This window comes from Balaenoptera musculus, chromosome 4 (genome assembly GCF_009873245.2).
Source record: "Balaenoptera musculus isolate JJ_BM4_2016_0621 chromosome 4, mBalMus1.pri.v3, whole genome shotgun sequence".
Classification (NCBI taxonomy): Eukaryota; Metazoa; Chordata; class Mammalia; order Artiodactyla; family Balaenopteridae; genus Balaenoptera; species Balaenoptera musculus.
In genome coordinates this window covers 43,823,798-43,836,158 of record NC_045788.1, presented here as the reverse complement: position 1 = coordinate 43,836,158, position 12,361 = coordinate 43,823,798, and the positions used below count along the sequence as shown (strand labels likewise).

Here is a 12,361-nt window from a genome sequence, read left to right as displayed (position 1 = left end):
ACAGGGCTTCCCTGGTGGTGCAGTGGTTAGGAATCCGCCTGCCAATGCAGGGCACATGGGTTCAAGCTCTGGCCCGGGAAGATCCCACATGCCGTGGAGTAGCTAGGCCTGTGTGCCACAACTGCTTATCCTGCGCTCCAGAGCCCGCGAGCCACAACTACTGAGCCTGCGTGCCACAACTACTGGGGCCTGTGCACCTAGATCCTGTGCTCTGCAACGGGAGAGGCCACCACAATGAGAAGCCTGCACACCACAAGGAAGAGTAGCCCCCACTCGCCGCAACTAGAGAAAGCCCACTCACAGCAACAAAGATCCAATGCAGCCAAAAAAAATAAATAAAATAAATTAATTTAAAAAAAAAAAACTTTCAACAACAATGATGGTCATTGATAGTAGACTTTTTTACAGAAAGGGATATGGGAAGAGTCCCCTCTTGTTACACTCGTTTTATTTTTTAAATTCTGAACTTTTGGTTACATCATTGGGTTTTGTCAGCAAAAAAAGAAATTATTTCATATAATCAATAAATTAAATGCATGTGTTATAACACTGAGAAGAGTCTAGACACATCTGCCAGCAACTTCCCAGAAATGTTTGCACTTATATAAGGGAATATATAGAATCTCTGCCACCAGAGAAATGGCCCTCATTCCTCTCCATTGCTTGATAAAGTAGCATAATCTTTACTATTAGGAAAGTTTATGGAAGAATTGAAGAAAAGAAGTGAGGAGGAGAAAAGATAATGAAATCAATAAAAGCCAAATACTGAAGTATCTTTCCAATATGCTTCCAAAATCTTCTTTTTAAATTGCAGCTCTTCATTCAAATCCATACCCATTCTCCATTGCATTCAGTGCGTGGTCACTTACTCTCATTATCACCTGAAACTAACACAACCTTGTTAATCAACTATACTCCAATATAAAAGTTTAAAAAATGAATATAAATGATGGGTACTAAAGCGCCAATAACTTCTAATAAGAAAATGTGAAAACTTTATTTTTCCCATTACTATTACTATTAATATTCAACACTTTATAGATTGTTAAGTCAAACAAGTGAAGCTTTAACATTAGAAGTCCATTAAATATGATGATTTAGAAAATGTATGTTTCTTTAGACCATCCTGTTTATTCATTGATTCATTTAACAAATACTTGAGAACTACTATGTTCTAGGCACTGTTCTAGATGAACAAAATTAACAAAACCCTCTTCCCTGATAGAGTTTATATTCTAGTGTGGGAAAACAAACAGATAACCTAAAAAATTATGTTTTATGTTAGATAAGTATTATGGAGAACAATAAAGCAGAAAAGGAGAAGGGGGAGTGGAGAATGACAGTGGTGTTACTTTAATGATTGTACACAGAAGGTTTCTTTGAGAAGGTGGCATTTGTTAAAAGTGTTGAAAGAAAGAAAGGAAGGAATAATATTCCAGAAAGAAAATACATCAACCTGAAGTACATCTGAAGTAAGAATGTACCTGGTATAGTCCACAAACAGCAAGGAGGCCATCATGTCTGAAACAGAATGAGTGAACGGAAGAACAGCAGAAGATGAAATTATAGACTTATGGGAACAAATAATGTAGATCAATTACTTAGACCATTTTTAGGATTACGATTTTTACTCTGAGATAGAATACTTCTGGAGAGTTTTGAAAAGATGAATGAGAAGATTAAATTTCCATCTTAATAGGACCATAATGGCTTCTGTGTTGAGAACAGACTGGTAGAAGAATAAGGCAGGGAGACCAGGAAAGAGGCTGTTACAGTAATCAAAATAAAATATTGGTAGATTGAGCCACAGTGGTAATGGTAGAATTAGTAATAAGTGTTTGACTTTTCTGCATATTTTTAAGATAAAGCCAAAAAGGGTTGTTCCTTGATTGGATATAGAATATGAGAGAAGAGTAAAAATGACTTCAAGTTTTTGGTTTAAACAGCTGGAAAAAAGAAAGTTGATAGTAACAAAGATTGACAAAACTGTGCGGAAATGAACATGGAGGGGAAGAGTTAAGATTTAGACAAATTAAGGTTGAGGTACTCAATACAAATCCAAGTGCAGTTTTCCAATTGTGAGATGTAAACTAATGAAATTGAAAATTTTATATCATTGGTAAGATCTAAAATTTAGAGTCAGCATATATACAGTGTTTAAAACCATGTGATGAGAGGACATCATCAAAGGAATGAGCTTGAATAGAAAAGGGAAAAGGTCAAAAACTAAACCCTGAATCATCCAACATTTAGACTCAGGGAAATGATAAGGAACCAGAAAAGAGACTGAGAGCGAATTGTAAAAGAATTAGGTTGAAAACAAAGAAAATGTTGCTTCCTGTCAGCCAAGTGAACAAGGCGTTTCAAGACAGAAAATTATCAACTGTGCAAATTATACTTATAAATCAGTAAAATAAGAACTTGGAGAAATGAGTGAGGTGACAGTTTCTTTTAAGATGGGAGAAATCAAATTGGTTTATACCATTGAGAATAACCTATAATAAGTGGAATATTAGTGATGCAGGACAGAGAATTGAGAATTGCAGGAGAAATGTCTTCGTTGGCAAGGAGGCGTGGGATTGGGTGCACGAATGAAATGGTTCACCTTAGATAGAAGCGTAGACCATACATATTTTGTAACAGAAGGTAAAGAGGTGGGTGGATAGTTGTGGTGTTTCGTTCTGATTTTTCTCCCAATTGCTTTCCTTTCCATACTAAAATACTAACGAAAATCATTAGGAGATGATGAGAATGGGGAGGGTTTTTTGTGACTGGAGAAAAAAGGAAAATGTTTTTCAGGGCAGTGTGATAGTGAGTGAACTAGGCAAATATAGTATGATTGCATCTTTTGGACCCACTCTAACTTTCATGATTATATAAAGGGAGAGCAGTCTACATGATTGTGTGCATTTTTCAAGCCATTCAGCCACACAATTGTAGGTGCTGAGAATGTAGAGGATAGGTTTTTTTTCCCAGCATTGTTGTTTTGCAACTGAGTATAAGAAAGCAAGTGAGGGACATAGGGATTGAGATTATATGAAAAGGGGTGGTTTAGATGGGATTTACACAGTTTCCATAAATTAAATCACAAGATTATTTTCATCCTAACTACAAAAAATAACAATGCTGATAAACTACCAAAACAGATAAATGAGAACACATAAAATGATAAAGAGAAAGTGATACTGGGCAGAAAGATAGCTATGAAGCGGACATATACAGACTTTCTAAAGTTGTTTTCTAAGTCGATCATTTTCCTGGTTCCATTGGCACTCGATTCCATGCCTTTGGAATGAGTACTGAAGTATTCCTATCAGTTAAGGATTGCTTGAAGCTGAAAGTATCAGAGACCTAAAATCTGATTGGGTTAAACAAGACAGGATTTATTTTTCTATTACAGAAAAAATCCCAGGCCTAATATTCTGGTATCTAAATGTTGTCAGTGTCCCCTATTTATCATTTGTCTTTCATCCACAAAGTTTTATTATACAATTACATATGCATTTCAGGACTGGAAGGTGGAAGAGCAAAGGATATCCTAATTTAATCAGCTTATATCCTTTTCTTTTAAGGAGATTTGGGGGGGGGGGTCACATACAACTCCCTCAAAAGAGACTGGGAAATATAGATGGGCACATTGCTTCTTCCAACAATATATTAATTTAATAAGAAAGATGGGAGAATGGATTGTGGTAATGCAACTGGCCATCAATGCCATAGTGTTTCATTCTTTTTCTGAAATCTTAGCTTCCACCCCTATACAAACCAATTAACCCTGATCTTTGGCCACAATTCCTGTTATAATACTGGTCAGGATGTAATTAACCAATAGAAAGACCAGTCATGAAATAAGGAATAATATACTTTGATTATAAGTAAAAGAAAAGAACTTTAAATTCATGCCACTCTGAGGGTTATTGTAGAGTCATTTTACACAGAAAAAAGGCAGTAATCAATATGAAGTGTAAAAACAAGCTTGGGATCAAAAGTTATGAGTAATATACTTAATTATTTTCAGAGACAACACAATCATCTATATTCTGAATTGAAAAACTATGACATTTGGTTGTTCTGCTCTACCTGTCTATAGAGTCAAAATATAAATATTCTAAACATTTTAGTACATGGTGTGTCATGTTGCCTAATAGATATTTTGTGCTATGACTGCAATTTCATTTTAGTATTAAACAATAACATTTGTAAATCATACAACATGTGATTAACATGTCTACCTTATTTTTTTTTTAATATTACAATGCTTACAATTTCTGACAATGAACTTGTCTTGTTTTTAGGCTCCTTTAGGGTCCAAAGCACCTGAGTGTTACTTTCCTAAAGAAGACAACTCTTACTTAGTCCAGTCAACTCATTACTCACCAGTGGGTATAACAGCTGACCTCCAGCTGAATACTGTAAAAGCTCGAATAAAGCTACCTTCTGATCCCATCCCAACTCTTCATGTGGAGGTGAAATATCATAAAGATGATATGCTGCAGTTTAAGGTATGTTTAATATAAACTATCTCAATGCATGATTCATCTCTCAAGACAGATTTTAAATAGATTTGGTGCTTGAATTTTTCATGTAATACTAAGGATTATTAATTGGGTTGATGACATTTTGATTCTATAAAGTAAAGCTTTTTTTTTCCTACAGAGCTCATAGCTAGATGAACAATAAATAAATGTTTTTGTTTTTGCTAACTTTGTGAATAATTAAACATATAGTGGTGATTTTTTAATTATTTAAATTCTTGATAAACTGATAAATCGCTTAGAATTGGACTATGTTGGTTGTTCCATTAAAATAAACAAAACGGAAAAAAATAAACACAATAGGATGCTTACTGTTTCCATTATTTCTTTTTAAACAGTGATCTGAATTTTCTGGCCAATGCAATAAGAAATACAAAAGAGATAATTTCTTTCAATAGTTACACTTAGCAATTATTTTTTACTTAACAGCTCCAAGTGAATCCATTAAGAAAACTATTAGAAATAGTACTGACTCATATATGACAAATGGAAAGCAATTTCAACTCATACAATCAAGAAAAATATTGACCTCACAAGCAGACATTTAACAGAAGAAGAAATAAAATTTGGAATAAAATATTAAAGTACTTATACTCATTAAAAATAAAAGGAACTAAAGGCAAATACAAAGAATGGGGAAGCTTAATGTTGAATAATCATGTAGAAAATGGTTTATCCTCATCAGCAAGGAAATAAATGACAGTTTGAGAAATAAATGCTTTTTAGTTTAACATATAATAGTATTAGAGTACACATTTTAGTGAGAATATTAATTAGCACACTAATTCTGGAAAACAGTTTACCAATAGTTTATCAAGGATCCTACAAATGTTAGAATACTCTGACCTAATACTATCACATAAGTAATGTACTGAGGAAATAAAGACATGAATGAAGATAAATTAGCATTAATATTCATTGTAAGATCATACATAAAGCAAAACTATTGAAACAACTTTGTCTAACCATCAGGTGATAAATAATTTTGTGTATGCATATAAGTGAATATTTAGCTTTAAAGTTCTCTTTTTGAAGATTTCTCATTGTATGGAAAAATGAATTATAAAACATTAAAACAGGTAAAATACAGTACATAATCTGAGTCCATTACACATCTATGTATGTGTATGGAATTCTATATAGATATATGGGCCATGGATACAAAATTAGGAATTATGATAAGAATTCTAAATATTCTTGTTTGAACCATTATTTAAATTATTTAATAATGTGTACCTAATATGTTGGCAATAAGAACAAAACATATCTGTTTTCATTATTTCTCTGTAATAGATTTATGACCCCCAAAATAAGAGATATGAAGTTCCAGTACCATTAAACATTCCAGCTACACCGACAAGTACTTATGAAAATAGACTTTATGATGTTGAAATCAAGGAAAATCCTTTTGGCATCCAGATTCGAAGGAGAAGCACAGGAAGAGTTATGTAAGTGATTCAATTATTTGATATGAAGGATATTTTCACTGTGCTAGCATGTCATCACACCAAAAGTGGTTTTAGGTGTATGTATTAAATAATTTGGCTTATTTTAATATTTAAAAACCAAAGTTAGCAAACCATTAACAATTGGTGTAAAATTTTATTTACACTTTGGATGTGATGAATTTCGTTATTAAATATCAGACCCATTCTTCTAATCAAGTTGAGAACCAAAACCAAGACTCCTATTGAAAAGCATGATGAGTGTTGTCAAAATAAGTAGTTGGAAATGTGTTATGTAAATATTTTATTAGAACTATTGAAATTGGAGTTTTTGGGTTCTGGAATTTGATAGAGTTAATACTATCTTTGCCAGGAATTGATGAAAGGAAATTAAGATATACACATATAGATATGTTTTTATGTCTAATGAATAAATATAAATTTTAAAATATTACCTTTATTTGGTAAAAAGCTCTACAAACTACAGTGTATTAAAAGATACTTCTATGTAATTTAAGCTTGCCCTGCTATCCTTTACAAGACGCTGTCACGATGTGTTCAGGTATTGTCAGTATGGATACAAATAATGAAGAAAATTATGTTTATATTGTTTTAAAATTTTGTTTTTATGGTAATAGTTTTGTTCCAAAGGATAAGAAGCAAAAGGATTTTGTAGAAAATTCCTGATGCAGAGGCATTATTTATTGTTATTCAGGAAGCATTATTCTTTAGTAAATACTTTTCCAAAATCATTAATATAAAAATTTGAATATGTCTCAAATTCTTTTTAATACTTATGTTTCCTTTCCCTGCCAACTTTCTTTTCTTCTTCTTTTATCTTCTTCTTGCAAATGACATTCTCTGTAACACATTTCTTCTGGATTTCTTCATAAACACCTGTTTTTATAAATACAAAACAAAAGAAGAAGAAAATGATTGGGAATAGTAATAGAGAGAGTTTAGAATTAAAATATCCATTATACCTTATAGTTTATTTTGATATTGATTTCTTTTTATTCTATATGTAGTAAAAATTTACTGATTATCTCAAGGGAACAGGACAATAAAGGACTTTCAATTCCTAGGACATATATTACTTCTAGGTCATATATTACTTATAACTTTATATTAATTTTTTTTATTTTAAAAAGCAATATATTTCTAAAGACAAACATGTAGCCATAATATGATTATGAATATATGAATATATGAAACATATTTTAGATATTCCTTAACTTAGCCAAAAAAATATATTGGAAAAATTATCTATTTCCATTTGTATCTGGGTATGATAAGGCCTATAGAGAAAAATACTATTGATTTTTATATCACCTAAGAAAGAATTACCATTATTATTTGTGATACTATTTGTATGTGTATACAGGAATAAAATTGTTTTCTTTTGTTTTCAGTTGGGATTCTCGCCTTCCTGGATTTGCTTTTAACAACCAGTTCATTCAAATATCTACACGCCTGCCATCAGAATATATATATGGTTTTGGGGAAGTGGAACACACAGCATTTAAGCGAGATCTGAACTGGCATACTTGGGGAATGTTCACAAGAGACCAACCACCTGGTGTAGGTACCAATATTTGACTATCCCAAGTGGCAACTAAGACCATGATTCAGACCCCAGCCACTTCTTTGTAGGCCTGTACTTCAATATTGAAGCAATGAAAGGGGGCTAGAAATCCCAAGAGCTGCTAGAGTGATTTTCTGAAAAACAAATGAAAAGTCACCATAAATTACAGGTGAAAGTAGAGGATTGAATGGATAACATCATTGACTACAGTGAGAAGTGAGGTTGTGACCCAATTCCTTACCCTCTCAACTGCATAGAAAGAACATTCAGATTTAGAATCCCCTGTCAAATACATGTTTACTTTCAGCTTTTAGAAAATAACTGGCTTCTCCTTGAAATTTTTTTCTACTCCTTAGATAAAGATTTGATGCTTTTTCCTTTGTTACCCTAAGCTGCAGTTGTGCATTTTTATGAGGTTATATTGTAAGTTACCACTTTAGAAAATGTTTTATGCTCATATCCTTTTTCCCAATGTTTTGTCTTATTAATGGTGTACATTTCATGAATATTTAATACATTGCACAATTGATATAAACTATAATTATTCTAAACATATAATGGAAAATACATTTTAATAAAAATACTAGCTCATTTCCATTTTTCACATGTGATGTGAACTTAAAGGATATATTCAGTATGAGATTATAAATGTGTATAATGTCATAACCACTTTTTATTGTTAGGTGATCATACAACTTTTATTTGTATCACAATAGTTCAGACTTATGAAAGCTGTTTTTCATTTATTCCACTTGAAAGAATATGTTCTACCAAAATTTACCTCTTTAAAATCCTTCAGGGACTTCCCTGGCAGCCCAGTGGTTAAGACTCTGCGCTCCTACTGCAGGGCACAGGTTCAGTCCCTGGTCGGGGGAGTAAGATCCCGCATGCCCTGCAGCAGGGCCAAAAAACAAACAAACAAACAAAAAAAAACTTCAACATTAGTATTGGCATTATTAGGTTAATATAACCTTGATTCTCAATATATAAATTTTCTTTCACATGCTAATCAGTTACTGGGATTCAGTGTGTGTCAATGATATCAATTTGATTAGGGATCATCAACTTGTAAGTTTTGTAACCTTGACAAGATATTTCATGACCCTGACTATAGATTTTCTATTGTGAAAAATGAAAAGATCTAGCTGAAAATGAAATTAAATGCTTTGTATATAAACAACATATTATTGTTTAAAATATTACCAAAATATTATATAAACTTAAATATTATCACATTAAGTACTTAAGGAGTTTGAGTACTTTGATCAGTTTAATCATTTATAGAACATTCTATTATTAAAAAAGAAGTACAAATTTATAAATAAATTAAGGCACATAACCTGTGAAAAGAAACCCAACTATTCTAAAACCAATGGTTTTTTACATAAGTTAATGTGGCAGTATTTGTGAGTGTTACACATTTGTATATTCATTCGCATTCTCTAATGCAGTAATGCTTCAAATAATAAATAAATTATTTTCTAAAAAAATGTGTTTAATTCAATCACAGTTTATGTGTGCTATGAAGGAACATTTAAATTCCTAGTTTCAATCGTAGAGTGAATTTAAATATTACATTTACAAAATTCACATTCTATTATTATTTAAATATATATTGTTTTTTTTTTTTTAATTTTAGTATAAACTTAATTCCTATGGATTTCATCCCTATTACATGGCTCTGGAAGATGAGAGCCATGCTCATGGAGTTCTCTTACTTAACAGCAATGCAATGGGTAAAACAATTTTTTTTAGTTTATCATATTTTATGTGACTCTTTAATAAAATAACATAGATAAAAATGTAATCATATTTTGGACTTCCAGATGTTACATTTCAACCAACTCCTGCTCTAACATATCGCATAATTGGAGGAATCTTGGACTTTTATATGTTTTTGGGCCCATCTCCAGAAGTCACAACAAAGCAATACCATAGAGTATGATTGCACATTTTTAAAAAAATAAAGTTTTTTTATAATATAAACTATTTCTCTTTGTTCACAAATAATTTTTTTTTTTCAAAGGTAATTGGCCAACCAGTCATGCCACCTTATTGGGCTTTGGGATTCCAGTTATGTCTTTATGGGTACAGAAACACTTCACAAGTTGAAGAAGTATATAATGACATGCTGGCTGCTCAGATCCCCTATGTATGTATATCAATTTTTAAAACGGTGTTAAATATGTCATCTATAAAAGCAGAATGAAATAATTAAACACACATACTTTAAAATTATTTTAAGCATTTGGCAAAAATCAGTGCTTGTTAGTAGCACCAAATGAATTGGATATGAGATTTTATTAGTAGTCTTTATCAGATAGATAAAGTAAAGGGATAATACCATTCCTTTTCCTTCTTTCTCACCTGTTCCATGACTGTGAGTTGTACTAAACAAGTCACTGTGCACTTGCTTTTCTCTCAGAAGCTTTGGGTCTCATAGGTAGTCAAACACATTTCTTCTCTTCTCATTAAATGAGAGTAAGTGTCCATAGGAACCTATTTCATCAACTAATGTGACAAATTACAGAAAAAGAATTCGAGGTGAAACAATGATTTTTGCCATGGAATAGACAATAGTTGTCAAATTAGAATACAGAATTAGTTGGCTTGCAGAATATCTTCTTCCCTCAGTGTTTGGGAAACTAAATATTCTTAAGTATCCAGAAATAATCACTTCTTGTGATTTTTATTTTTTAGCAAGATTAAGGAATCTCAGGGATCCTCCTGGTAACACTTAAACATTGAAATCTAGAACGCTTTGTATATAAGAACTCATTCTAAGAAGAGTAAGAAGGACCTCATTTATAAGACATCAGTACATATAGTAGAATCCAATATATGGTTCCTGAATACATCATTATAGGGAAATTAATTGTTTAGGTTGATGATGTAGCAATATGCAAGTGAAAAAAGTGTTTTAAAAAGGAGATTTTTTCATTATTAGGTCTACTATTCTAGCCATATTTTTATAGCACCTAGAAGAAGAAATTGTCTATTAACAGAAAATAATTTTTTAAATGTTATTTAGGCCTAAATTAAAGATTTCATAAAGTATTTATTAGTTTAAATATAGTTGTAAATACCTACTTGTAAACAATATTTTGCTTATTTAAGCTTGGGCTGTTATTTCAAAAATGACTTTGGTGGATAATAAAAGAATAATTTTATAATTATTGATGGATTTACTAATAATTCTTTCTTCCCCTTTGGCAATATTAGAATTATTTGAAATTATCCCATATTTGCTTTGTGTTTCCAGAAATAGAGCAATACCTATTTCTATATATCGTACAAAATTCCAAATTGCCATTTAATATAATTTCATAACCTCATAAGTCCTTTACTCCTGTGTCTTCCTATTTCCTTTGGAAATTATATAACAAAAAATAATGATTTGAGAGACTTTGTACTTCTAAATCAAAATTACTATTTAATGAACTGTTAACAAAACAGAGCACTTACACGAACTTGCTCTTAGAATATTTTGCATCTATACATGCTACTTTTATTTCTTGAACATTACATTACTTGATTAATTCTCTTAGGAATTGAAACTTTCATATTGCTATTACTTTCATAAGTATAATAGAATGTGACAAACTCACTCTATTGAATCTTACCCCACTAAAATTCTCATATCTTTCAGGATGTTCAATACACAGACATTGATTACATGGAAAGGCAACTAGACTTTACGATTGATGAAGAATTCCGTGACCTTCCTCAGTTTGTTGACAAAATAAGAAGTGAGGGGATGAGATACATTATTGTCCTGGTCAGTGTTTATATTTTATATTCTATCTGAGCCTTTTTATCTTAGTTTTGTTAAGATTTCTCTCCTGAATGAGGAAGGAAAAGGTGTTTCAAAATATGAAGTATATAATTTTGGATTGTACTCCCAAATCTAAATCTTTCTTCCTTTAACACTTCATTTCATTTACATGGCTGCCACAGGCTACCTTCATTCTTAGGTGTATCCTTAGAGATTTAAGACTAAATAAAGCTGGGAATCAAAGGCAGGTTGTTTTCTAGTAATCACCCAAGCTACAGACTGGTCTCAATTTACAGACACTATCACAAAATGATGATGAATTTTCTATTCCTATAGAATTCTCAACTTATTCTCTGGGACTGCTTCTTATGCTTGTCATGTTTAAAAATTTTCCTTCAAGTTAGTGATTCAGGGGCTTCCCTGGTGGCACAGTGGTTAAGAATCCACCTGTCAATGAAGGGGACATGGGTTTGAGCCCTGGTCCGGGGAGACCCCACATGCCACGGAGCAACTAAGCCTGTGCACCACAACTACTGAGCCTGTGCTCTAGAGCCGGCGAGCCACAACTACACTGAGCATATGTGCCACAACTACTGAAGCCCGTGTGCCTAGAGCCTGTGCTCCTCAACAAGAGAAGCTCCCGCTTGCCACAAGTAGGGAAAGCCTGCGCGCAGCAATGAAGACCCAACGCAGCCAAAAATAAATAAATAAATAAATTTATAAAAAAATGTTAGTGATTCAGTGGGAAGAATATTTCATCAATATCTTATAGAAAGCAAGGTAGGTAGCCAGAAATCCCATGGAGAAATAAAAACAAAGCAAAAAACACCTGTAATCTTGCTTGAAATCATAGCTAATATATTTTCAAAAGTTCTTAAATTTTCCTTCTAGGGAATTTGGAAGACAATCTAACTAGAACAAAAAAGTTTATGCCATCAGTCCCTTTGTCAGTCCATGTGAGAATACAATATAATGATAATCTAATAATGGAAAATTGTAACATTTTATAACAGCTACTCAA

The 12,361-nt window shown here is 32.1% G+C and overlaps 1 protein-coding gene across 1 annotated transcript in view; it reads left to right on the top strand.

Annotated features, from left to right (window-relative positions):
* The window catches only part of SI (sucrase-isomaltase), a 98,121-nt gene that overhangs the window by 54,549 nt on the left and 31,211 nt on the right, over positions 1-12,361 (top strand). The window contains exons 25-31 of the mRNA XM_036850835.1: positions 4,296-4,502; positions 5,829-5,983; positions 7,393-7,561; positions 9,205-9,301; positions 9,392-9,504; positions 9,592-9,717; positions 11,215-11,343. Coding sequence (XP_036706730.1) covers positions 4,296-4,502; positions 5,829-5,983; positions 7,393-7,561; positions 9,205-9,301; positions 9,392-9,504; positions 9,592-9,717; positions 11,215-11,343 — 996 coding nt within the window. The remainder of the gene's footprint in view (positions 1-4,295; positions 4,503-5,828; positions 5,984-7,392; positions 7,562-9,204; positions 9,302-9,391; positions 9,505-9,591; positions 9,718-11,214; positions 11,344-12,361) is intronic.